Below are 27,764 nucleotides of genomic sequence, written 5' to 3'. Positions count from 1 at the left end.
GGGGACAAACTGCAGGTTCCTCAGCTTGATTTTGTTTTATCAGTGTTGTCTTACATCAAGAGAGGGACAGAAGGGCAAGCTTGTGTGGTCTGACAAAGACGGCGACAGATGTGGAAGTGTGAAAAATAAAATGAACTGGGTATAGCTATTTGTGTGCAATGAAGAAAGACATAAAAAAGCAGCTTTACGCTGAGATAGTTGCTCTAAATGAAATACCTGCAGATTGCATGTTGCTTTGCATTCGCAGGGGTATTCAATTTTAATTAGGGTTTTGGAGACATCTTTTATCAGACTGTCACTAATCTCTCTCTCTCTCTTACTCTCTCTCCCACCCACTTTCTCTTCTCTCAGACACACACACACACACACACACACACACACACACACACACACACACACACACACACAGGCTAACATATGAAAATGCAAAAATAGAGCCACTAGAAAGACAGAAGACAAAAAATGTAAATGAAAATCAGAAGATTTTATGCAACAATTTGTCTGATACACACGTTATTAAAAAAATGAAATGGGAACAAAACCTTTGTCCCGTTTCATTTTTAGAGGAAAAACCATTAGCTCTTCTGTTTAATTGCCTTTTCTTTGGGGCAAAGGTGATAATTAATTTGGCTCTGGGAGAAACACAGTAACAAGAATACAGATATATACAAATATATTAAAAAATGTTAAATTGTATCTTGTCTTCAGGGGTCGGGGAGGATTATAATACTCTGCTGTCCAAGGAAAAAAAGGTTTGCTATTTTAGATCCTAAATGACCACGATTTAGAGAAACTACATTTAAGCTGAATGTTTTACAGCTGTAGTCCTAGCTAAGAAATCCCTAAGAAATCATGCCCCTGCCTCACAGAGCTTCGCTTAATATGATGACAAAATTTTATGCCAAAAAAAATGATTTTAAAAAGACTGAAATAAAAATAAAACACATGACATGAGCTTTCTATACTGCAGTATAGTCATAATGATACGTTTTAAAAACAGCCTCTCAACATAGCCGTAAAAACAAAGAAAAAAAAGGCAAATTCTAGCTATAAAATGTCCTCTTCCGCCCTTGCATTCTAGCTGTGTGTGGTGTGGTGGTTAGCTTGTCTCCCTCTCTTCATTCCTGGCCCTCTTCCATTGTTAGTCACCTTGTTTATTGGCTGGAGCAGCCGTGGCGTACTGGACATCATCTGAAACTACAAACGACAGGATGCAATAAGCTGGAGAATAGCAGCAATCTGAGGAAAGTTCTCCATTCACCAGAGCTCCCTAACTCTCTGTCTTCTTATCCTGGGCAGAAAATAAAAAAATCAATACGGGCTCACAGGGCTTGATAAAAGTGCTGGACAGGGAGAGAGGCAACCCTGGATATAGTAAATTAAAGTGATCAAAATTTTCCAGTCGAGTCAGCCCGCAGCCTACATAAACTAACAACCCTGTCTCCACAACTGTCCGTCATCCCCTTCCACCATCTTCATCCTCTGCTTCAGCATTATTTCAATCTTTCAGTTTCTCTGGTTTGCTCTGCTTTTCTTTTCTCTTAATTTAGTTTTCAGCTGTAGACCTTTTTTTTTCAGAAATTCCACATGTGAATCAATGAAACATAATTTTTTATTCTTGTTTTCTAATAAATATGTAAAAAAAAAAAAAAAGCAAATGGGGAAGAGAGAAATGAGTTTGAATTAAACTAGGACCTTTCTGCTTAGGCTTGTGAGCTATTCTCGAACAAAACACCGACTCAACAATCAGAAGCAAAATACTGTTCTCGCAATTTTCTGTATATATTTTCTATTGCCATGATGTCTTTGCAAAAGTACTAAGCTCAAGCAAAACTCTCCTTAAACAATTTTTTTTCCCATCAGCTGAAGGCATCTGCTAACGTGCGCTAATGCTATCCTAGCTTCCCATACACAAGACTTAAACAAAGCTACTCTGGGAGTCGCTTTTCCTTTTGGGTTTGAGTTGAAACATTTTTTTTCCAACATTAATCCTGCATGCTGAAAAAGCAAACCCATAAGCATATCCAGTGCCGAAATGTGATGCCAGAGGCACCTGATCAAGACAAATCCTGCAGACCAGGACTCTAAACTTTCATTTGTGTAGCAGTGAATCTGTGTATTTACATTCGCACAAATACATCCTAATGATATACAGGTTTCCACACAAACAAAAAGTTACGACACATTTTATTTTCCACTTTGTATAAATTCAGTATATTTTTCTTTGGTCTGCAACAACACGGATATGAAGTTCGTGAACAGCTAAATCTTATTTTTTAGGACTAGACTCTAACTTACTTTACTGGGTGATTAAGCATATATTTATTTGTTTAAATGGTTGGAAATGGGGCTGATGATAGCAGTGACCCTTCAGTAAACTGTAAAGTCACAGCCAGCTTAAAATTCAAAAAGAAAAAAAAATAATATCACTATGCAGAGTTTATGGTAAACCTACGATTTTGTATGTATAAGGGTAAAAATATTTATACTAATACTTCTTCATTTATTTTTAAGTAAACATTAATAACCTCATCTTTAATCAGGCTGCATGTAAAGAAGGGAAACTATATCCTTACAGTCGTCATAATGAGTCAACAAACTCTCACAGTATTACTAATGATTGGTCCGTGTAAATCCTCATGCTGGTGATGCTGAGAAAGTCTTAAATATATAGTTTGATGATACACAGTGTGTAACCTGTGAATTTTACATTGTTTTTACATGATATCACTTTAACTGCTGTGTACTACCACACATACACTAATTCAATTACAGTAATTCCGGCAGCAGCTGACTCACTCTGCTAACATACACCCACTGCCAGCCCACACAGGGCCTCCTTGGCACCTTGTCCACCTAACAGTAAGACGGGATTAATGGGGATTGGCCCATGCAGTCCAGTCTCATGGTGTGTGAGCTTTAACACGGAGCTAATCTGATATTCAAGCTCAACAGTGATAACTGCAGTTTGATGGCTGTGGATGTGGGAAAATATTGAATCTGACTTCACGTCAGAGGAACTTGTCTGTGTCTGAGGGTTCATCACTTTGATAAGAAATGATCATTGAATAGATATTAAAACATGAAAAAGATTCAGGCAAAGGTGTGACCTTGACTTATGCGCGTGTCCTACAGTATGTGCCAAAGTGACACTGGACATGTGTGTCAGGGATCAGCTTAAATGAGAGACCAGCCACTTGCTGTGGCCTAATATCCTGTTAACCTGGGTTAGACAGCAGACAGCCGTGAGACACTTAAATCCAGCCGTAGCCCAGAGCAACACGCATATGTCCTGTTAGCTCACCGACTGACTTTCCAGGAACCTTAGAACTACCACAGCCTCCAGCCAAAAATCTGTAGAGCCCTTCAGTCTCCTCTTCATATGCTCTGTAAGGTACAACTAAATGCTGATCTTCAAACAGAATAAGACAAAATGTCATGTTGATAAACTCAACTTGACATCATATAGTTAGTTAGTTGTAAATACATACCTGATACATGAATCATAATTCGTGCATTTTTAACTAAGAAAATACATAGTAAGGAAAGACACGTGTCATCAGATTACAAGTCAAACCAGTCAAGTCAGATGCACTAGTTCAAAGGAGGATTAGCGCTGAATCCTGTTTAACTATGTCTTATTAATCTTGTGTTAGCCATGCACATCCTGATGGTCAAACTCTGCCCTTCTGCTTCTATATTTAACTATTTTAATCTCTTTATAAAGCAAAAGGATTCCAATTACAAATGCCACAAGACTCAATCCAATTGAAAAGCGGTTGGCAGTCCTGTGTTCAACACTTAAAACCTTAAGGAAAGATTATAAAAGGGCCCCTGCGTGTAAATTCAAGAAGCAATGACTTAAATGCATCAGTTTGAAACTATTTGCTTAAGTGTTTCTGTAAGAACAGGACATCGTTTGATTAATTGCACTTCCTTACTGTATGCTCCAGAGTAATTCAAGGAAGCATCACTTAAAGTGTTTAAAGCTACTGCATGCAGGATATCTGTAAGCATGCAGGAGTATTAAGATTAGGATTACTAGTTTTAGTGCTGGGAAAACAAATAGTCTGCATGGTATTTCCACCTGTTCTTATTCCTATTTAAATTCTGCCATTCTGCTGAAGCTGCTGGTGTGTCAGTGCTGTACACACCAAAGTGTCTTTAGGTGCTGTGATTCACTATCATGGCGACACTCAACATCCAGTGCAAACTCTGCTAAAAGAGAAACAAAGATCTCCCTAAAGAGTGCCAAAGGCCACACAAGGAGGCCGGATGAGTGGAAGTAGAATAAATTAGTTTGTGTCTCATGTTCTGTGGGAAATGTGAGTTTTTTTCTGTCTCTCTTAGCGCTGCTTTGTTTTAAATCAGTGTTTCTTTCTTATTGTTAACTTCTTTCCTAATCATTGGCTGTTGTGTTCGCTTTATGCAACAAAATTCCTTTGTAGAGTTCAGGAAAAGATCACAGTTTGGGAATGGACAGAGCCAGGGTACGGGTAAGCAAACCCATAGCCATCACAAACGAAAGTTTGTTCATCACTGCACCCCACAACAACACTCGTGAACTCTAACGGGAACTTCACACATACTAATAGATTGTGCGTTACACAGACTAACCGCTGTTTTTCTAGCAGAAGTTTTTGAGGAACTTTGCAGACTTCGATTCCCACACAGACACGTTTTAACAGCTCAGGCTCCCAATGAAATTGCAATTATCTTTGGAGTCTTTTCCAACAACGATAACTTTTTTTTAACGCAAGTATTTGGCCTTAACCAATTAGCTGTATACCTACTTCTCTGTCTGCTAGTCATTTTTTGTGATTTTTTTTAAAAGAGGAGAAAGCAAACAAATATATATATTTTTGAATCATCAAGCAATACCAAACTCTTTGAGATATGCATGTTAGCAAATCCAAACAATGTAAACATAGCATACAGAAACATGATTTGTCAATATATAATATATCTCAGACTACTGATAAACCAGAAATCTCCTGGTAGCATATTCATATTCATATTTCTGCTTATGTTTTCACTTGAAATACAACACATCCTTCACACTTGATCTTCTGTGTATGAACAGTTTGGATCAGGTGCTTCAGAAGCTCAGCCTTACCGAGAATGATCGATGAAAATGTTTCCACGTGAACCCACGCACACGTCCATCCCTCCTCTATGCAATGCATGCACACACGCACACCTCCACACACACAAAGCTTGATTTTGAAGGGTCCTTAATCACAACCGAGAAACTGACTGATCAATGACAGATACGAGGGGCTACTGTGCAAATGCTAACAGGAGCTCATTTGCTTTTAAAAATGTATTTATTCTGGTCTATTTTTATCACAGATTATATTTCTTTCGTGTGCTAACGGGCTCCGAGCCCCGCCAAGGTATTAATTAAAATCTAAATACTAAATACTAAATATTGATTGATACGTTATCAGGGCATAGCAGTTGGTCCGCAGGCTATTGATCCAGTCTGTGATTTATTATCATATTTAAGAAAAATCATTTTGCGTGATTACACGAGGTAATGGATTTTTAGCAAGGATGTAATTCTCCCCCCCTTTTATTTTCGTATCGCGTTTGTTATGTGGAAGGTGGCGCAGACTTCTCAGTTGCATTCGGAGATCGCTGATATCCTAGGTACTGCACCCCCATCCCCCTCTCCCGAGCTTCCCTTTCAGCCCAGCCTGGCCTGCGAGAGACTAAAGCTTGTGTAAGAGAACGATCCCCCCGCTCTTGTCATTGGGAATAATGGGTATTGGGATTACCTCTTTAATCACAACAAAGATTAACAGATGGTATGAGAACAGTTATTAGCAAACATCTTGCACTCATCAAATCAATAAGATGATTTGTAATCAGGCTGTCGGTGCGAGTGAAAAGGGAGCCGGGGCCGTTCCCAGTGAAAGTTCCTGGCAATCAGAGGCTACTGTGTAGCAATTACCTCTCCACAAAATAGGTGCTCTTCCTCCTCTGGCTGGCAGTCCTCCAAAACACACGCCAGACTGATAGCAACATAGGGCATTAACACGGCAAAACACAAAACACTGCATGGGTAACCTTGTATTTGATCAGGTGTTAGGTTGCTGCGCGATTTCATTTCACTTTGTGCCTTTTAATTTGGTGGATCTCGCCTTGTACTTGAAGAGGGAGAAAAAAAAATCTAAATGTTTACACATGCTGTCTGTCACTACAAAAGACCGTATAGCTCATTAGCGGGTTGCCATAAATAAGTCAGCGTTGGGGACAAATAAGTGAATACTATAGAAACTATACAGAGAAGGGTTCCCTGTGCAAATATTTCTCCCTGGAGACAGAAAGAGAAAGACTGAGGGTTTGTTGACATAACGGTGCATCCAGAATGGTAAACTGAGGAATCTTCCCCACAAGATGCAACTCCTTTACAGCAGTAATGTTCTAACAGCACTTTGCTTTTTTTTAATGTCTCTGGGACGTGCGGGTGTTGAAGTCTGATATCACTGAGACAAACGCTGCGTCATATTTACTTCCAATTTATTCTACTTCTTAAGTTGAAAACAGTCTGTGAAACACATTTGTGCACAAATGCGCATCTATTTAGATACCAGTACTTAAAAGGAAAAAGTCAGGAATTGTTGGGTTTTTTTTGCAAAAAGTGGCAACACGGGATCTCTTCAGCTTTACTTGGATGGATATCGTTTTGATTCTAAATGCTGCTTTTAATGCTTGCAGGCTGTTTTGATTCTAAATGCTGCTTTTAATGCTTGCAGGCTGTTTGCAAGCAATGTCACCTTGTATGCATCTTTGTAGTGGGAACAGCTGAAACAAACTGATGCAACACTGTGGACTGAATGAAGGCAGTCACTTTGGGAGTAAAATACAGAAACACACTTGTGAGAATGTCGAAAATCAGAGGCACAGTGTAAAAATGAGTGCGTTTAAGTTTTATCTCTCTCCACAAATTTGTAAAGATATTGACACACACACACACACAAACTTCTAATCGCAAACTACTCATAATGACACAAAATCTCTCAGCGTCCCACACCGACACACACACACACTCACAGACACATACCTCTGCACTGTAAGATAGCACAGATATGTGACAGGATTAAGCAAGGCAAATGGTGCCAAAACAATGGCAGTATGAAGTAACTGATGCTGTTTAAAAATTTAGATGCCTGTATTGAACAGAGAATGTGGCACACACATCACTGGACCACAGATCCCTGCAGCCCAATGGTCTGGTTTCTGGCTGCTCACATGCATATGGATAATCTCTTTCTAAACAACCCCACAGTCGCATCACGACCGCTACACCGCTGCGCAGACACACTCGGTAGAAAAGCTCACGCTGCACTTGTAAACCTGAAATGGCTTTCAAGTTCAGTGAAAATCATTTTGCCACTATGATATGCGATAAAGCACAGGGAAGCATATTTGTATACTTAAATAGAAACTTACAATTGCACAGTAACTGCAGACAGACACACAGCCCCTCCCCTCGCCCACAGTCACTTGTCGAGTGGCTAATATCTTTCCAAGGTCAAACCTGACAAGGAATTCCAATGAGATTAAGTGTCATCAGTGCGGCTTTAGCCCTTTTCTGCTCATTGTTCTTGGAAATGGCATTAGAGCCACAGATGACCAAGGCCTTGGAGCAGTAAAACCTCTTCCCTTCCTGAGTGGTGGGCCTGGTTGATACAGGAGATATTTGACACAAGGCCTCCAATTCAAACATCAAAGTGCAATAATGTTCTCACGTGTATCTTTATCGAGGAAGCTTACACCAATATAAACCGATCTACGAGCACTGCAGTTTTATCACACGTGGACAGTGTTATTATTTCTGCATGCTGCAGAATTTTATTCAACTTTTTCTCATGTTAATTCTTAATTTTGAATTTTCAAAAGATCCATAGGTTACAGACTCTGAGTCTGTGACTCCTTTTTATTTCAGACCTTGTAAGAGCTGCAGTGGCAAGCCAGCGTCAGTGTTTTTGGCATTCATTTAGGTGTTTTGGGGGCTATAAAGCAATAACAGAAATGTTGCTGCACTCTATATGCAGCAAATGTGCTTTCACACTTAATTTGTTCTGATGACTTGCATGCATATCTCCACACTTTTTCATTCACATGAGGAAGTGGCTCAGTCCAGGAGATAATCCCAGCGTGTTTGTTTGTACACACTTCGAGCAAAGCGACAGCTTATGCCAGTGTGTCAAACAGCATTTTCACATCAAATTTGACACATAGTCCTTTGGCGGCAGCAATGAGCATTTTGTCATCTCCTCTCAAGTGCCAACTCGACGTCCAATTGCGGCCCAGCTACTAATTTAATTACAGTAGCAGAAGAAATGGGCTGATTCAATTCATTTCAATTAAACCTGATGGGACCAGTCAAATCAAATTTTACTCATCTCAGGTACAAGCTGCCTGTCACATTTTATCTCAGCTTGGCTCAAATGAAGCACGATGAGCAGGTCCTGATGATAACTGGAAATATATGGTTGGGTTCTATCAAGCAGACTCATGTGCCGCCTGATCTCTGATTGTGCGATCAGTGTGAGAGCACAACACTCAATTTTCAGAGCAGGATCACAGACAGTTACCACTTAGTTAGAGTCCCAGCTACAACAGCCATTACTTATGCATGATGTCCACAATTATGTATCAAATTGTGTGCAAGTATGTGTGCGTTTAGATATCCAACAAAAAGATGTGTAGCACATAGCAAAAACTATGCAGTGTCTGCTAAAGCTGCACATGAAGTGACTTTCTCTGAACCGCCCCTCAACAAAACTTAATTAAAAAAGAACATACAAACAGTTCTGCATGCCGCAATAAACTTTAGAACACAACTTGTGCTCCTATTTTTTTCATTTTAAAATAATTAAATTTTAAATGCAAATTCCAAAGTATTAAGACATACAGTAGTATAAGGATAAAGGCTGGTGGGGGATAACAATGTGTTTACTTTATACATTTACAAGTATATATGCAGAAATTAGCTCTAGGACACAAGATTATTAAAACCTCTATAGTGACCATGCTCCAATAATTACAATCATCATAATGATGCTGTATATGTGTAGTATTATTATACTTCAAATACGCTAAATTCTACTATTAATAATGCATTTGTCAAAACGTAATAATTGTATTTATTAGCTCTAAGACTGGGGAAAAAAATCATTGCTAAATTGTAAATTATTCGTGGACTAATTACAAGGAATAAAGTACAAGTTTAGCAACAGACAGAATGTAAGTATAGATTGCTTCAAAAGCGTACGCAGACAATGAAACAACATAAATATTGTTTGGGTTTGCCTTCAGAGACGCTGTAATTGGGCTCATTCAGTGGCAGAAAAAGTTCCATCTCATCTCTGATTGGTGCAGATGAAGCCCTGGGATTATGCCATAGGCTGCTATAGGCTGCTACAGTAGCCTGCGGTGTGTGTAAATGCGTCTTGGCACCAGTTGCGGCGGCGCAAAGACGTCTGATTGGACACCGACGCAACGCACGCATGTTTTTTTTTTCATACTGCGCCACTTTAGCGGTCTAATCACATGCTTTACAACCTGAGCCACACATATAAAAATTCAATTTCTTAGATCCTTCTATTTAAAGATATGTAACGGATAACTGTAAAGCTATTATTATACAGTGATGCACAGCGGCCAAAGCGAAGCAGTAAATTCAAACTCTGGGAGTCTTTTTTTTTTTTTTTTACCTCTCTGGTGTCTTCTTCACGCTCCGGCCTCCCTCCACGATATCCGCAGTGAAAGGCAGACAGGCTCACAGCGGACTGCGGGGTGTAAGAATAGAGGAGAGGAGTTGTTACCGAAGTCTGCCTGTGCACTTTGTGATGCAGCGAGGGCCAGCGTGGAAGCCCAAGCAGCCCTTTTCTCACCTTGCGACACAGATCCAGAGGGGGTGAAACGGGTAAAAACGGTTGTTTGGGTGATTACACGTTTCTGCTCTCCCTCCTCTCCCACCCTCCTCCGCCACCATGCCCTCCTCATCTTCCTCAACCTCCTCGCCCTCCCCCCCCCCTCGCCCTCCTCATCTTCCTCAGCCTCCTCACCCTCCTCCTCCTCCTCTTCCACCAGCAGCACCAGCAGCACTCTCACTCCTCTCTCGGAGAATAGAGAGAGTGGCCCCCGTTGTAATAGCCTCGGTGGGGCTCCAGCTCTGCAGCGAAGCAGCCTCTAAGGTTAAAGGATACCTCTGAGGCGCATCCGGCATCCGCAGTGCCATGAAACAAAAAAGTGCTTTTTTTTAATAAAAAAAAAAACGTATTTATGTATTTATTTGCTCGTCCACTGCAGTAAATTGGAGAACAATAATATTTGACTTGGTAATTTATTTATTTTTGAAGTCAGATCAAACTATATAAAATCACAGGGGCTCTTAGGGTTACGTAAAGCTTAGTGGAAATCAAACTTTTCAAGCGACGTGAATTCCAAAGCTGTTCGGCAGCCCGGTCTGGACACCCCCTCTCTTTCCCTCTCTCTCTATAAGTGTGTGCGGTGTGTGTATGTGTAGTCTATACCGGATTAAATGGCACCGCGTCTTAAATGGCACCTTGCCTCGTTTCCCCTCTCCTTTCATCATCAGCAAAATAAAGATTAGGCCTACAGAGGAGATTGTAACGGCTCGCCTTTAGACGCGCGGGGGATCTTCATTCCTCCGCCTTTGTGATGATATTGATGATGATGATGGCCAAGTGGACAGTTTGATTTTTGTGTGGCGAGCTAGTTATAAAGAATCAATATTATATCAAGGGGGTAACTTTGGTGATAAAGGACTTCAGCCACTCTGGCTATTCATCATAAGTCTGTAGCAAGCAGATAGGTCAAAAGAAATTATATTGCTCTAAAGAGTGTGTCTCCTTATCTCTCAGTACCAGGGGAGTGGAGGACACGCCGATCGATACAGTAGCTGCCGTATACTCCTTGCAATTATCAATAGCTGATTTTGTCTTCCTGGGGCTGCATCTATTAATACCAGATAATAACAGCCTTTTGGACATAACTTCAAAGGGGATGATGGAAAGAGATGGAGAGGAAGAAGAAAAGGGGGGGGGGCACCGAAAGTTTGCTCACAGGACGACCTTGTTGTCAACAGATTTGTCTCTCATATGAGGTGGACGCGGGGGAATAGACAAGTCAAACAGACAAGAGGGAGGGCGAGGGAGGGGGGAGAGCGGGGAAGCTCTAACTGAGCTCACCCATGAACTGAAAAAAGCTGAAGATCTATCATTACAGTAAAAAGGTTTCTAATTTAGTCAGGAATTGGCAGCATTTGTGCGCCTGAAGTCGGAAACAAGCGCGATTATGATGTGCCCATTTTCCACATCCACTTTTAACGATGCAATATGAAAATGCATTTTCCTTAAGTTAGCAATACGGAAATAAACATGAAACCGTTACTTCTGTTAAATAAATAAAACGCAGTGTTCGCATGGCACTCAAGCACGAGCTTATTTGGTTCCTTTCTCCCCACCGTGCATGCGTACATTTTAGTGCAAAATTATAATTAATTTCTGTATTTATTTTAACTGTGTGTTGAGGGAAAGAGGTTTTAATTATATGCTGTATGATGTGTACTCTGACACACTTTACTTATTCATATTCATATTATTATTATTGTGTTGTTTTGCAATAATTCCCCAATATTAGTGTCGGTACATAAATCAAAAAGCAGCCCACATGTTCAAAAACCGCCACCGTGCGTAAAATGTCCACATTCCAGAATCAAAGTTAGAATAAAGCCGGGGTGTTGTGATTGAAAGCCTACCGTGTAATCAGAAAATCGCCGATGTCACGAAATAAAAATACTCTGCCGCATTAATATGATGACCCAGCCTTCTGGCGGATACGGGCGGTGACGGGTGAGATATTATATGATGGGAGGTCAAATCTGGGTGTTCACACAGAAGTCTGAGGACGATCCATTGAACAGTAACGTGGTGGTACATCCTAGTGGTGGCTGAAAGCAATGGGCTGAACCCCTGCTTGGGGGTTGACTCTCACACACAGCGCAGTCCCCCACACACAGAGCCATGCCCAACAGCGACAGACCGACCGACGCTGCTAGAGGGCTGCCAGAAGATAACTTCAAAGTTGGTTTCGATATGAGCCCGAGAGCCGAGCGAAGGAAAGACATCGAGTAAAGCTTTAGTTTTTTTTTTCTTTTTGTTTGTTTGTTTTGTTTTGGTTTGGATTTTTTCGGAAATCAAGTGGTGCTTAGGGCTTTTTTGATCAGCAAATATCCAGAAAAGACGCTTTTGGAGAGCGCACCGAGCCGAGGGCGCATACACGGCGAGAGGAGGTACACGGGAGGAACTTCGTCGCGGTCAGACACGCACCGAAGCGACTTCTCTTTGTCGGACACACGAGTGTTTGATCACACAGACGTTCTTGTTGTTACTGAGAGGAGCACTGTTGCTAATCTTGGCGCCGCTCTCTCGGAAGACGCGCGTCAAAGTTTGGAGAGCGGAACTGCGCCTTTAGAAAAGCAAAAGCTGGTGGCAGTTTATCGCTCTATTGCAAATAACTTAACTCGTCCCGTCCACTTCTCCTTGCTGCCGGTGCCCGTGTAGCAACTCAAACAGCGGCTGCTTCACTGGGAAGATGTCCACCGACAGAAATCTGACACATCTCGACTTTAGACGTCGCTTCCTTTGAGTCCGATTCAAGGAGTTGCGTGTTCACCTCGCCACACGCACAGAACAAGAAAAATAAATAAATAAAAGAAGTTAGAGAGAGAGGCGCTGCGAGAACTGAGCCAGTATCTCGGGACAGACTTAACGAGAAAACGTTTTCTGAAGTTTTGCGGTAAACGATGGATCGTTGAGGCCAGGGAGAGACACTTCGTCAAAGAAAAGAAAGAAAAAAGAAGAAAGCGCTGGTGAATCCTTAGCACTTGTGAGTCAGTGCGCTTACTCAAAGGAGTAGGGGGCAAAGGAGCCCGGCGTTCCCCTCGTTGGAGACCCCATGTGAACTGGGTATAACAAGAGATTTTGGTGTGTTGTGTTGTTTTGTGTTGTTGGGGAGGTGGAGGTTGGATAGTAAAGACAAAAGAGACGGATAAAGTCTGAGAGTGAAGCGGCTAATTGCTTAGTCCGTCCCTCATTACCATATCCAATGCGCGTCCATTGGCCTCCAGCCAATCCTCCCCACCTTCACACACTGCCATTAATCGCGAGGCATTATTCACTATCATAATTATTATACCGACATGCGCAATCCAACGCACAGCAACAGCAGCGGCAGCAGCAACACCGGCTAATTTCAGATTTATATTTTTTCTCTCCTCCTCTCTCTCTCCGCCACCAGACTGTTTGCGAACTTTTTGTGTGTTGATTCGCTCTTCGCTGATGTATCTGCAAAACGCAGACACATCTCGGAGCGCAAACGCAGCAGCATCGCCACCACTAAAGCCAGCAGCATGTCCCGACGCAAGCAAGCCAAACCGCAGCACCTCAAGTCGGACGAGGATCCCGCACTAGCCGGGGTGATTTCCGAGCACGGTGAGTGGATTTGATCAGCTGAAGTTCCTTTAGCCTGATCTGCTTTCAGAGCTTCCCCTCGCAGCTCTGCTCTTCAATTTATGTTTGTTTCTTTACTTTGTTTGACAAACGTTTTAACACATTCTTTTCAATTAAATAGGTTTAAAGTCATTTGGATTATTATCATCATTATTATTATAATTTTGTTTTTTTGTAGTGGGGATACTGGATTTATTTCATAGGCATAGGCGGAATCATTTGCAATAAATCAAAAAACGATGCGAATATTAAGTCAAAAGTGTCACCTTAGTCGAAGAAGAAGTCTGACGATTTAAAAGTTTTGTGTCTGTTTTGTCCCCCCTCCCTCCCTCCCCCAAAAAACTGTTAAACCTGCATCATATGATCGTCTTTTGTCAGGCAGGTTAATTTTAATAATAGTTAAGAGTTTACATTTTGGTTACAGCGTCTACATTAGGTGCCGGAGGCCCATTTTAAAGGCCTGTTTAAAAAACAAAAATCTCGGAGCTCTGTACACTGCAAAATAGTGTATTTCAACACTTTTGCAGTTGGTTTCTGACGTGCACGCGCACGCGCCGAAATGCAAGCACAACTGTAACAAACACACGAAAGAAGTTGGAAAATTATTTGGCTTTTTTTTCTCTCAGAGGTTTAGAATTATTTATTCCGCAGATGTGAAAGCAATGGGTCGTAATAGTTTTTTTTTTAAAAAAACACTTCATTTAAAAAGCCGTTTAATTTATACGTTTCTATTTTTTATTTTTTATCTTGGTTTTTTTTTTTTTTTTTTTTGCATGTGTGTCTCTTGTCCCTGAGCGCCTGCGGAATCTGTTGCAGGTCGAAGACTTGTTTTGTTATGGAAATGCTTTTTGTTTACCCCCACCTCCCCACCCCACATTAATTTAGCACACTTGATTTGTTCCTTTTTGCGCACAGTATCGACAAGATCGGTTGACAAAGCTCGTCTTCGCCATGTGGGGGGAAAAAAGGATTATTTGTCTTTTATACTGCGCTTTTGCGCAGTAACACTATCATTATAGGGCTAAAGTCAGGTCCGAAGGCAGATGAAGTGCTGCAGGAATAATATGACTGGATTTCTATAAAACAAAAAAACGTACAGAGCACAAGTCCCACATTATTTGGCAGATTATTATTGAAATTGTGGCAAATCTAACATTTAAAAAAATCATTTTATGTATTGGAAATATGAGGATAAGACAAAATATGTCAATTTACTGCAGCATATCTTAACAACAATACTGTAATTTACTTGAAAACTTAAAAAAAATCACAATTTGTCAATTTCATTTCTCTTATTTAAACTTAGAAAGCTGTGTGTGTGTGTGCGTGTTTATGTTTGTGTGTGTTTTGGGTATCAGTGAAGCTCAGAGCTCTCAACAAATCACTGCTATTATTTATACCTTTCTATCTTGGCCCATGTTGGTCAACACTCACACCCAGACGCAGACACCCACACATGCACACACACACTTACACGCGAACACGCACACACACATTTTCCAGGGTTTCTTTAGAATAGAAATGTGTGATGTAATCTCTGGGGAGAAGCTCTCTTTGCATGGGGAAATGCTGGTGTGAGGGGTGGGTGGGTGGGGGATCACACTGATGATTCCCGACTCTTTTGTTCAGTTTACTCTTTGGATCTCTCCTTTTTTAAAAATATAATTTCTGACTAATTGACAAACACAGACACTTTTCCTGATTCGGTGTTTCAGATGACCCTGCTCAGATTCTGTACAGAGATAATCATCCATCAGGTTGCACTCCTGTAGGATTGTGGATTGAAAATCAAACTTGTTTTTGCTCCTGTCAAATCTCACGTTTGGATGATTTCGAGGTTAGGTTACAAATATTTGATTTGAAATGTTGATTGCAATTTATAAAACAGAAAACAGTCAGATCCACAGAGAGAGGGAAAAAAGAAGAGAGGAATTTAAAAAGAAAAAAAATCTCTACACACTTATTCTGAATTTTATTCCACAGATTAACACACACCTCCTGGCATAATTAAAATACACACAGACTCAGACAGCGTTATCGGTAACATACTGTATGCTGTCAGTGCCATTGTGCTCGAGACTGGAAGTGTCCGTGGAATGTTCTTTCCTTGCTGAAGCAACTATACTGGCTCGCTTGTTTTCAGGAAAGACGTAGCAGTGAAACAATCTCAAGCCTTTGGCAGAGCACAGTGAGCCCATACATACTTAAATAAACCTAATAATACCATGCCTCAACCAACACTACCTTACATGATGAGCTACGAATGTCACCCTGTCAGTGTGTCGTTGCAGCATGATCGGATTCTCCGCTCTCTGTTGCTGTGTGGTGCAGCTTGCGACGAATACTATCGATTGTTGGCCTTGACATAACCACCGCGTATTAACGTCGACGGGATTCAAAAGTTCCAGTCGTCAGCCGCTGCTCGACTGAGACTTAAAATCCATTTTTGCTCAGCTTAGTGCTGAAGAGAACGTCAAGAAGAATGTGGTGTTCAAATTGTGCTCAGGGATCTTCACCATTTCTTACAAATAAGAAAACAAGGAAAGAATCAGCCAAATCGAACCCTGTGCCTGCAAAGCTTCAGCTTACACCTTCATTTTCCCTAAATATTCCCAATATTATTTTGTCTCCTTTGTATGTGGCATTTATGACTGCTGTCCCTCTGCAGCTTACTGAGTACTCTTTAATGTGCCGCATCCATGAAAACATGAAAAACTAAAATCAAGTGCCAACAAGCCCTTGTCTGGCATATCATGTCCCCTCAGGCTTTCCGGACACTTTCCTCCTGGGGGCATGGGAGGGTTTTTGTGTGTGTGTGTGTGTGTGTGTGTGTTTGTGTGTGTGTGTGTGTGTGCTAGGATGGGGAAAGGGAAGAGGAGGGGGTGGTCTGCTTAGAAGTGCTTTTATAAAGCTTGCTGTCTTAACCTTTGTGTAGCTCCGGGCAGCCAGATCCTGCCGCTAGATGTCAAGCTCCTTGTACAATTAGAACATGTGTGCCGTTGACCTTGGCAGCGCAGTTTCCTCGTGTCCTAGAAAGCGTTAGCAGCAGCAGGCTTTTCACCACGCCACCGCTTTCTCGGCATCCAGTGTCGTTCAAGGTGTGAATGTGCAGGAGGAGCAATGGTGGCCAAACTCTGCGCTGTCACACAAAGATTTAGAAGAATTTTCAAAGGTAAATTTCCTCAGTTGTCAGTGGACATGCACAGCATCGTTCAAGCAAGAAAGGCAGATTTCTTTTTCTAAAATTATTACTCTGGAAAAACATGAGACACTTGAGGAACAGGTAACAACAAGGCTCAGGTCACAGTCGCAATTATTTGAAGTCAAAATCTTCTCAGAGTTCATTCTGGGCTGAGCCCTTTTCCTTTCTTTTCATCATAGCAGCAGAGGCACGGGCGTGTATGGTTATGAATCCAAAAAAATTTAATAAAGTGAGAAAATCCCTGCTGGTAGTGACAACATGGTTGTTACCACTTCCCCTGCAGCGCGGCTTTGTTTGCCTTTTGTTTTAATCCACTCTCACCATTGGGTGCAGGCCTGTGGACCACCCACATAGTTGTGCCAAAGATGTCTTCAAGAAGGCACTCAAATATGGCTGTGTCTTAATTACCACTCAGCACACGAACAAGTGAGATCCTGATTGAGAGGAAGGACTAGACAGGGAAGGGAAGAACTATTTAATGTTAGACAAGACAGCAGATTTGGAGGATTTAGGTAAAAAGCTAACATGTAGTCAGCAGAAGGGGTAAATTTCTCCTTTAAATGGTTTGGTTTCGATGGTTTGGTTTTGGCTTATTCAGATGATTTTAAACACCAGTTTGTCCAGAAAGTGGGGACGCAGAGGAGCAATGTGTGAGCGAAGATGTGCAGCTCTGCCTTCTGTGTAAAACAGGAAACATATAGCTTATAGCTTTGATTTAAACAAACCCCAAGCAAAGATTAATAAAAAATCTCCTTTGACGTTAGAGAACGAGAGCGCCTCGTCTCGGACTCTTTTTGTAAATCCGGAGGCAGAGAGGCATCTTGGCGAGTGTCATCTGGACAGAGTGTCGTCATTGAATACTGTATTGCAAATGCTTACACAAACAAATCGTTAATGTTTTGGCTGCTCCACATCTGCAGGCCATGACAAAGGCCTCTCTGTTGGGGCAGATATGACTGTACCACTCTGCAGTAGGGCTGACCAGGCCGATGACACACACTCACAGCGCTGTGCTGAGGACGACTGAGCCTCTGCAAGTCCGAGGATGCACTGGGTCATTCGTGGATATGCTTCATGGGTACAGCAGGACAGCATAATTATTTAGATTTCCTTTTTTTATTGAATCTTGATTATTATTATTTTTTAAATCATGCAAACATGCAGTTAATCTTAACTTTGCTAGGACGCTTAACCAGTATGCTAAAGAGTCATTCTTTTAAACAAAAATGAACTAACTACAAATGTTCAGAATTTAAGTGACATTTGTCTTCTTCCGGTGCAGATTATGTCCCAGTTAGAACGAAGCAGAGTGCACGCTGTGTCTCAGTTAAAATGTCTCGTCAAACAACTTAAAATAACTTGAAACGTCTTTATTTTTTATTTATTTATTTATTTTTTTGTACTCACGATTAGAGTTGCGGAAGTGTGTCAAAAAGTGTAATGGAAAAATTTAATCAGGCCACAAATTCCAACATTGTTGGACGCAGCAGGCCTCTTTTTTTTCTTTTTTTCCCCCCTCAACTTCCAGCTTGAGCAGGACCAACAGGGATGCATCTCTCTTTAAGGGTCCTAAGCTATCCTCACATTCTTGAGAAGAATGCATTTTAAGGGGGCAGAAGGAGGGGCCTTTTTTTAGGAAGAGCGCAATCACAGAGGCTGGTCACGATATACTGCTCTCACAGACTGCTGTTGGTGTAAATGACATGTAAGTTCTCGGGGTATGATGAAGACTTTTTAATTGCGCATTTAAATTACAATACCCTGCACTTACTGAGATTGAAATACCTTGACGTAGGGTAAATGCTCCCACTGTCATTGCTGTTTGTTTTCATTATGTGAATCTGGAAATTGTTAAGAATGGGAAAATTTGTAATTGGCCAAGGCTTCGGTGCTTCTCTCAATGCCCGGCTCTGTGACTTTCACAGAATCTGTGGTAAGCATGAATACCTCATCTGATATAATATGTCAGATTAGCAGTTTCAGTTGGCATGCCAGAGATTGCTGAGCAAGATAGCGGACACACAGATTCAATGTCTACAATCCCCCTATTGACTACCTTCAACTTAATATTCGTAAATGAAGACTCTTAAAGCAATGAAAAATGGATGGGATTTTTTTTCCGTCCCCTTCTTTTTCATACTATAGGAAAATCAATATTAGCCCCTTCCCCAACACAAACACACATAAAATCATATAGAAACACACACACGTATGCATGCATCCCTTTCCACTGTGTTGCATTGCAAACCCAAAGCAACCACAAAATGTCGCCTCTTAGCTCCACAGCACGAAAGCACTGTACAGGTTAAAGCAACACAGTTGTTTTAAGATTATGAGCTTTCCTAATGCTCGTTTGTTTGTTTGTTTGTTTGTTTGTTTTTTCCTCGGGAAGTATGACAATAATCTGCAATGCACGCAGCTGTAATTTGTGTTTCTATGATTAATGCTGACTAACTGTAGCATTAGTCAAAGTAAACCTGAAAACGGCAATTTCGTGTGTTTTCCTTGTTTTTTAGCGGCGTGCACATTTTTAAAGAGGCAGTGTATTTTATACAACTACACAGCGTTCAGATTTGAATTTTAAAAAAAGCATCGGACATAAGATTTTTTTTATTTTATAATAATAATTAGCGCTCTAAAGTTACTAAAGTTATCAGACAGGAAGGATTTCTTTTAATGGACAAAATGTAATTTATAAGAGTCTTTTCTTTCCTTTTTGGTTTTTTGTTTTTGTTTTTTTGAAAATAAGTCAATTTAGGAGCAGAGGCCTGTGTATGTGTAGAGGTGACTGGTACACTCTACTAACGGCAAAAAAGCATGCTTTTGCAGGTCTACGTGTCGTAATTTTTTTAGGTGTTTGTCCTCGTACATATGCACATAATCTGTGAATTCTCTTTGTCCGTCTTAGGAAACGTGTCAGTGTGTGTGTGTGTGTGTGTGTGTGTGTGTGTGTGTGTGTGTGTGTGTGCGCGAGAGCGAGAGGTCAGAGGCATACAAAGACCCCCACTTGTAATTGTATGAATGAATAAAAGAGATTGACAGTAATACCATTCTAATAACTAATCAGCTCAACACAATGCCTACTCATTTGTGTTGACCTTTCAACCCTCAATTATGGAAATGAGTTCTGCTGTCCGCTGCTGGGCTAAGGAGCTTTTTAGCCTGCCGTCACGTGTCGCTGACGTTTCCAGTCACTTGCTCCTTTTCACTTGTCAATTTCTGTTTTGTATTTGAGCTTAAATGACTAATTTGTTTTTCAATGGATTTTTTTTTAATACCGAGGTCTCAACGTACAATGTATGTCTTGGGATAAAACCATAAGAATTTTACATTTTCTTTTCCTTTAATTCCTTAATTGATTTTCTTTTTAACTGGCAGCACCCACGATTTAGTAAAATAATATCTTACTTTGTCAGCTCTAACCCCAATGAGGATGAGAGCACGGAGTCTGTCCAAAACTGTTCTGCTGATAATTAATTAAGTCACAGACACCAGACCACGATGGCGCATGGCCCCTTTGGCCACAAATTACAGGAGGAGTGATGAATTTCTTTCCTAATGAGTCACTGTAATTGGCAAAAATGCTTCATTTCTGTTTTGCTATGGTTTACTCCACTTTAACCTTTGAAGTTAGCACAAGCAATGTATGAATCTCGATTGCTCACTTGAAAAGCATAACGGGTCTTTTAATGATAAGGAAATGTGCACTATATGTTCCAAGGAATTTTCTGATTCTGATTTCTTTTTTTAAAATTTAGTGAACAAGCTGGTTTAGCCCACTGGGTGAGCTGCTTAGAGGAAAAAGGAAAATATACACAAGTGAAAGCAGCTAAATTCAGACATGCAACTTTTATGCTTTGGGATTTTTTTGTCATACACATACAGTAATAATTAACCTGAATTTAAGTTTTTTCTTAGTTATTAACTACTTTTAAACAATATAGGATCACTGAAGAACATAACCTTGTTTTATAGCAGCCTTTGCATGAAGTAAATCTTTTTCTATTTCCAGCAATTGCCCATGAAATTGTCTTAACATTTTAAATGTGTATACACAGTGGTTTAATTTGTGGATAAATAGTTTACCAGGTATTCGCTGGTCGTCAAATGTAAACTGAACAGGAGACGACTACGAAATAAAGTACGTGCTAGATGTCTTGTGGTGACTAAGTGTGCTTCCTACTCAGACATTTTTATTTATGCAGACATCCCCGACAGAGAGACCCGCACGCTATAACTAAGGGGGGGGGGGGGGTTAGTAAGAGGAGGCCATTTTTACATGGTTTATATCAGGTGTGAATTTGGTCCACGCTCGGAGCTCGCACGGGTTTGTTTGACTCTTGATGGTTGCATGTCAAAGAGGAAGTGGCTTCCTACAACTGTGATTAAACATGTGTAACTAATCAGTGACTTTGCTGCCATGGCACTAGCATGTAATTTGTTGAGTCTTATGTCAGAGAGCATGGCCAGTGGAGAGAGAGGAGTAACACACTGAGTGTTGCCTAACTTAAAGGGAATGTTTTCTATTTGGAACATTTTGAAAAAGAATGAAATTGTGAAAACTTTTAAATTATAGTGATTTGTTACGCACATTTTAAAAGGTCAAGATTTATGGGTTTTTTCTATTTGTAGATAGCGTACAAAAAAAGTTGAAAGTCAACAGATATCATTACTTACATATGATAATGCATTTTTGTGACAATGTGGCAAAAGTTCAGTATAGTTATTTGCTTAGATTCAGGGCTCTAACATTACCTTTGCGATGCTAAATGGAAAGCCAGGCATTTGAAATTCAAGTGGAAATGACTGAGCTTGATAGCAGAGGGGAATCCTAATAGGGCCATCAAAGGTCCTGATTTGTACCCAACAGATGAGGCAGCTGTGAATTGTATGAAATATTGGAAATCAATATGTTCTATGGAATTTCATTAAGTGGCAGTATCCACAACTGATAGGCCCTCATAATTTGATGGATTGCACAAAGAAAATTATTACCTGGCCCTATGGAGAGTGTGTGAATGCACAAATCTGGGTCTTGAGAATTGGTGAACTAGGGCAATTTGTTCAGAGTGAAAAAAAAAGAATATTGATTTTGGTTATGTTAAAAGAGAGAAAAAAATCAAAGGTTAAATCTTTGCAGCACTGCACTGGAAAATATGTGTGGATTCTTTATTGATTATTTATTCATTAATTCTTCTTTCTTCCCTCCCTCCTCCCTTTGGTTTCTTTTTGTCCCTTTTCACTCCTCTGACCCCCCTCCCTTTGCTTTTTGTAGCCCGAGGTGATGTGCTGGATGATGCCGACAGCGGGAATGAGAGCCGCAGTGGCAGTGAGGAGACCCATGTATGTGAGAAGTGTTGTGCTGAGTTCTTCAAATGGTCAGACTTCTGTGAACATTTAAAGAGCTGCACTAAGAACCCCCTGGTGCTTATAGTGAATGACAATGAGGACACACCTAACCCCTCACAGGAGTACCCTACAGAGCCCTCCCCTGTACCCAGCTGCCCTAGTGAGCAGGCTGACAGTGAGGACCCCAGGGAGGGGAGCCACAGCCCTGCTGGTGAGGGGGATGACATCCCAGAGACAGCAACCTTAAATGGGGTCAGTGTCCTGGAAAAGGAGGACGAGCAGATGGAGCTGGAGCTTTCTCCCGAAAAAAATGTGGATCCTGAAGAAAGAGATGTGACATCCCCTGAGCCAGATGGCTCCCTACCTCAGCTCAATGATGTCGTTCCCTCTGCTGTTACAAGTTACGCCATGCCAAGCACCAATGTTACCTTAGAGACTCTTCATGGCACCCGTGTTGCAGTTGCCCAGTTTTCACAGAGTGTAAGGGCAGCAGCGGGCAGTGGGGTTTCCACCATGGCTATTCCCATGATCTTGGACCAGCTGATGGCCCTCCAACAGCAGCAAATTCATCAGCTGCAGCTAATAGAACAAATTCGCAGTCAAGTGGCTCTCATGAACAGACAGTCTGCCCCACAGCCTGCTCTTAACCACCATCACAGCAACGCTACTGGAAGCCAGGGGCCCGTCTCCTCCTGTGTCCCTCCTGTTGCAAGTCAGCTTCAGCTACATAATTTTATCACTCCCCCAGTCCATCAGCTGCCTGTTAGACTGCCGGCCACTCTCAATGGTCAAGGACCTTCACCTCTGACCTCAGCAATAGAAGGGCCTCTCTCTCAAACACCACAAAGCAGCAGTCAGCAATCTAACTCTTCAGCTCTGATCACATCTTCAACTAACTCAGCTTTTCCTCCACCAAGTGGTACTGGATTGTCATCTCTACTTCCCCCCTGCTCATCCTCTGTCACAAACAACAGCATTAGCACTAGTAGTAGTATAACAGGAGGCAGTGGCATTAGCAGCAGCTCAACTCTTTCCAGGAACTCTAGCACCCCTCCTTCCCTCACTCACAGCACCCTCCTGAGCTCTTCTTCCAGTCTACCGCTGATACCTCACAGCTCTTCGAGCAGTGTTATCTTCCCTAATCCACTGGCCAGTATAGCAGCCACAGCCAATGCACTCGATCCTCTCTCTGCTCTAATGAAGCACCGCAAGGGGAAGCCCCCAAATGTGTCTGTATTTGACACTAAGCCCAGCTCTGAGGACCCCTTCTTCAAGCATAAGTGTCGGTTCTGTGCCAAGGTGTTTGGCAGTGACAGTGCCCTACAGATCCACCTGCGTTCCCACACTGGAGAAAGGCCCTACAAATGCAACATATGTGGCAACCGCTTCTCCACCAAGGGGAATCTGAAAGTCCACTTCCAGAGGCACAAAGAGAAATACCCACATATACAGATGAACCCCTACCCTGTGCCAGAGTACCTGGACAATGTTCCCACAAGCTCAGGCATCCCATATGGCATGTCATTGCCCCCAGAAAAACCTGTTACCACATGGCTAGACAGTAAGCCAGTTCTTCCCACAGTTCCCACCTCTGTTGGACTCCAGCTGCCTCCAACATTACCGAGTATGATGGGAGGATTTGGTGAGTCTCCAAGCCTCACTCCGCTCAACAGGTCTCCTCAGAGGCCATCCCCACCCTCAAGTGACTGTGCATCTTTGTCCCCAAATATCATCACTGACTCATGCATGACCACTACTTCACCATCCCCAAAACCAAGCCTAGGGTGTGAGGCACCTCCTTTACTGAAACCCGAAGGCATTCTTTTGCCCGCAAGCTGCTCTACTAGACCGGGAGAGAACACGACTAGCACAACGACCATAACTCAAGTGCTTCTTTCCACTACTGTCACCTCCACATCATCGTCCAGCAGTGGACAGGTCTCTGAACCCATCAGTAGCCCCAACTCGGCCTCTAATTCTGTCTCCCATCCTGTCCTTCCCATGCTCTCAGACCATTTTAAGGCCAAGTTTCCCTTTGGAGGCCTCTTAGACTCTATGCAAACATCAGAGACATCCAAGTTACAGCAGCTTGTTGAGAATATTGACAAGAAGATGACTGACCCCAACCAGTGTGTCATCTGTCACCGTGTTCTGAGTTGCCAGAGTGCTCTGAAGATGCACTATCGCATCCACACTGGTGAAAGGCCTTTTAAATGTAAGATATGTGGGCGGGCATTTACAACCAAGGGAAATCTGAAAACACACTTTGGTGTCCACAGGTCCAAACCTCCACTTCGGGTTCAGCACTCTTGTCCTATATGTCAAAAGAAATTCACCAATGCAGTTGTACTACAGCAGCACATCCGTATGCACATGGGTGGGCAAATTCCCAACACACCCATCCCCGAAAGCCTGCAAGAAATGGATACTGACCCCTCCTTTGATGAGAAGAGCTTAGATGCCATGAGCAATTATGATGATGACCTTCTGGATGAAATGGAGCAGGCCATAGATGATGAAGCTGATTTAAAAGAGGGAGATATGGACTCATCCAAACCTTTTTCACCTGGGAGCTCTCCACCAACTTCTGTAATCTCCAGCATTGCTGCAATGGAGAACCAGATGAAGATGATTGACTCTACCGTCAACATGACTCGTACATTTGGTCTGAAGCCTTTGCAGAATGGCAGTAGCTTTGGAGGGGAGACTGATTGCTTTACCACTGATTCTCTGTCTGCAGTTGGGGATGCTGAGGGTCAAAGCTTGGGGAGCCCCGCTTTGTCTGAGTCCTCTGGCTCTATCCAGCATTTGTCCCCAGCCCACAGTCATTCTGAGAGCCAACGATCCAAATCCCCTGCTGCACTCAACAATAATAACATCAGCAGTGCCATGACAGCAGAGGAGGTCCAAGACAACAATACAGCTGGCCTGGCAACAGTAAAGTCGGAAAAATCCGAGACGCCATCTCCGCTTCCTGCAACTGAAGGCACTGGGGCCCTTGACCTGACTGCCACTCAGCCAGGCAGGCACTTTATCAAAGAGGAGAGCCACTTCAACGTGCTGTTTCTAAACAGAGATCGAGGTGTGTATGTGCAAAAACACAAATCTAAAGTGAATTCATTATCTGGGCACATTTGGGAGTTCATAATAATGAATTAATAACAACATCTCAATAGCATAATAATTTAAAGATGAAAAATTGTTGACAGTAAGAGAATGAAAAAATAGAAAAGAGTTGTTTATGAATAATAAGGACCTTGACCAAATAACTATAAGATTTCAGCAGGGACTTTTTAGATTTTCAAGTCAAATTCTGACTGTTCAAAAGCTTTTGGTGTTTTACTAATAGAATATAAATCAAATTGTTCTGTTTTTTTACTTTTGTTTGTTCAGGGCTGAGCACTCCCAATTTGGCCAGCACTGCATCAAACATGATTAAAATGGAAATGAACGGCCATGGGAAGTCAATGTCTCTGAGCGACAACCCTCACCTGCCCGTGGGCATTCAGGTTCCAGCTGCAGCGCCCCCAACCACCATGAGCCCTAGCATCAACCCCATGTTGGCTCCCCCGCCTCCACGACGCACTCCTAAGCAGCACAACTGCCAGTCGTGTGGGAAAAATTTTTCCTCAGCCAGTGCTCTGCAAATCCATGAGCGTACACACACTGGGGAGAAACCTTTCGCCTGCTCTATTTGTGGAAGGGCTTTCACCACAAAGGGCAATCTCAAGGTATGACCCAGCTTAAAGTACATTGCATCAGTTGAGTTTTACATAGGTTCAAAGCTCTGTAATATTCACAGATTTTGCCAACAAACAGTTTTTTGCTCTTGAAAAGTACTACATTAATACATTTTATTTGCTTAAAATTATGTATCAATTTAAAAAAAGAAAAAAGAAGCACAAAACAGAGAGCCTTCCAAAAATGTGGCCTTATATGTTTTTACATTTAGTTTTCCTTTCCAGTACATCCCACACAATTTCTATTTCAAGTATTTTCCATTTACAATTACAGAGTCATTATTTTTTTCATTTGTTTGTCATTTTGTCGATAATTTTAGGTTCACATGGGAACGCACATGTGGAACAATGCCCCGGCCCGAAGGGGTCGACGACTGTCTGTGGAGAATCCCATGGCCCTGCTGGGTGGGGACGCCATGAAGTTCAGCGAGATGTTTCAGAAAGATCTTGCTGCTCGGGCCATGAACGTTGACCCGGGCTTTTGGAACCAGTACGCAGCCGCCATCACCAATGGCCTGGCCATGAAGAACAATGAAATCTCTGTGATCCAGAATGGAGGCATCCCCCAGCTGCCCGTCAGCCTTGGTGGCGCAGGAATCACTTCATTGGGAGCAATGCCTGGAGGGATGGACCGCGTTCACACAGGCAGCAGCCCTCCCATGACGGGTATGGAAAAGACTGGTCTGGATGTCACAGCTAACCGCCCCTTCTCCAGATTTATGGAGGAGAACAAAGAAATTGGGATCAATTAAAGAGACTTTTCTGTATAATTCCAGGTAGGCAAAGACTACAAGGCTGTTTATGAGGAAAGAAACTGCTGATCCAGTCTGAACTCATGCGTACTATATTATGTACAGATTAAATATTTTTTGTTTGTTTTTGGAAACATAGTATTTAGTATTGATTAGAGGTTTTTGCCTTTCACCCATTCCCTGCTCACTTGATATTTCGCCTATACGAAGAATACTTTGTCTCTTGTTTGAGAATATGTCGTCTTGCAAGATTTGCATGGTACTTATTGGTTTTTATCAGTACGTTTGACTGCTTTTATGAATTCCTTTGAAAACCAGGATCCTGCCTCAGTTATGATTAGCAAGCATCTTATCTGGACAGGACTAAAACACAAAAAGGACAGAGTTTTAGCTCAAAGTCAGTCTGAACAATGTCTGCCAACCTCGTTTATGGTTGCTATTTTAAATATAAAGGGCCATGGATAGACTGAAGAAAAGACTGAAGTATAACGTTCTGTGTTCGCCTGATTTTTTTTTCATGATCTAGAAAACTTGAAAAAAATAATGTTTGAACTATTTTAATCTTTACATTTAGTCTCCCAGCATTGTCTTATATTATTGTCGTGTGTCTTTAGTATTTATGATATTGACCAAAAAAAGCGGGTATACAAAAATATATTTAATGGCCCAAGCATTTTATTGATCTTTTTTTCTAAACTGCAGGCTTCACTCATGAAAATCTCTTTCAATGAAGACAATATGTCATTTGAGTTGAACAACAGAGAAAAACAGTAGGTTTTATTTGGATATCAGTTGAGACTATGATTATCTCATTACACAGTGAAGAAGCTAGAGATATCCGAAGCTGCTATGACCACAACCCTGCTTTTAACCTTTGTAAAAAAGAAAAAAAAGTGACCCTTTTGAATAAATATCTATGTATAGAAATACAGACAAATCTAAAACAGGTATGCATATTTTGTATCACTTAAAAAAATAGACATCATGAGTTGAGAGTATTTGTCATGTTTGTGAATGCACTTTTTAAAAACAAGACGTTTTGTCTGTGAGTTACCGTTAACCTTTTGACTGAGCTATCTATCACGTGCTGTTTTCATTGTTTTCAGCATACCACTCCTACAATTGGCAGAGTCAGTTCTCTGTTATTGCATCTGTGCTACTCGTCAGAGTA

General features: G+C 41.6%; 1 protein-coding gene and 1 long non-coding RNA gene across 4 annotated transcripts in view; one reads left to right on the top strand and one right to left on the bottom strand.

The window, feature by feature from the left end:
• The window catches only part of LOC102200983 (uncharacterized), a 45,114-nt gene extending 35,116 nt beyond the window's left edge, over positions 1-9,998 (bottom strand). Inside the window, exons 1-2 of one of the 2 annotated variants that reach the window (XR_001290499.1) lie at positions 9,909-9,998; positions 9,729-9,803 (exon numbers count right to left, since the gene is read on the bottom strand). This is a non-coding gene — a long non-coding RNA (uncharacterized LOC102200983). Of the gene's footprint in view, positions 1-9,728 lie in introns of both variants that reach the window. The other variant, XR_311997.2, reaches the window with a different exon arrangement.
• Positions 9,999-11,707: 1,709 nt separating this feature from the next.
• Positions 11,708-27,078, top strand: sall3a (spalt-like transcription factor 3a). Of its 2 annotated transcripts, XM_005743226.1 has the most exons (5): positions 11,708-13,007; positions 13,339-13,532; positions 22,028-25,183; positions 25,495-25,832; positions 26,162-27,078. In XM_005743226.1, exons 2-5 carry the CDS (start codon positions 13,451-13,453, stop codon positions 26,591-26,593), a joined length of 4,008 nt encoding a protein of 1,335 aa, XP_005743283.1. In that variant the 5' UTR covers positions 11,708-13,007; positions 13,339-13,450; the 3' UTR covers positions 26,594-27,078. The 2 variants fall into 2 exon arrangements, with proteins under 2 accessions (XP_005743283.1, XP_013768845.1); XM_013913391.1 differs by having other exon boundaries at positions 11,708-13,532.
• Positions 27,079-27,764: the final 686 nt, after the last annotated feature.

Source organism: Pundamilia nyererei, unplaced genomic scaffold (assembly GCF_000239375.1).
Source record: "Pundamilia nyererei isolate P.nyererei 1_Seehausen unplaced genomic scaffold, PunNye1.0 scaffold00129, whole genome shotgun sequence".
Classification (NCBI taxonomy): domain Eukaryota; kingdom Metazoa; phylum Chordata; class Actinopteri; order Cichliformes; family Cichlidae; genus Pundamilia; species Pundamilia nyererei.
This window is presented reverse-complemented; position numbering and strand designations above follow the sequence as displayed.

What these genes read in the sequence shown, in the direction of transcription:
- sall3a (XM_005743226.1), top strand. Translation starts at nt 13,451, where the DNA reads ATGTCCCGACGCAAGCAAGCCAAACCGCAGCACCTCAAGTCGGACGAG. An exon ending in GTTTCTAAACAGAGATCGAG is followed by an intron (nt 25,184 to 25,494) that starts GTGTGTATGTGC and finishes TTGTTTGTTCAG; the next exon opens with GGCTGAGCACTCCCAATTTG. An exon ending in CCACAAAGGGCAATCTCAAG is followed by an intron (nt 25,833 to 26,161) that starts GTATGACCCAGC and finishes CGATAATTTTAG; the next exon opens with GTTCACATGGGAACGCACAT.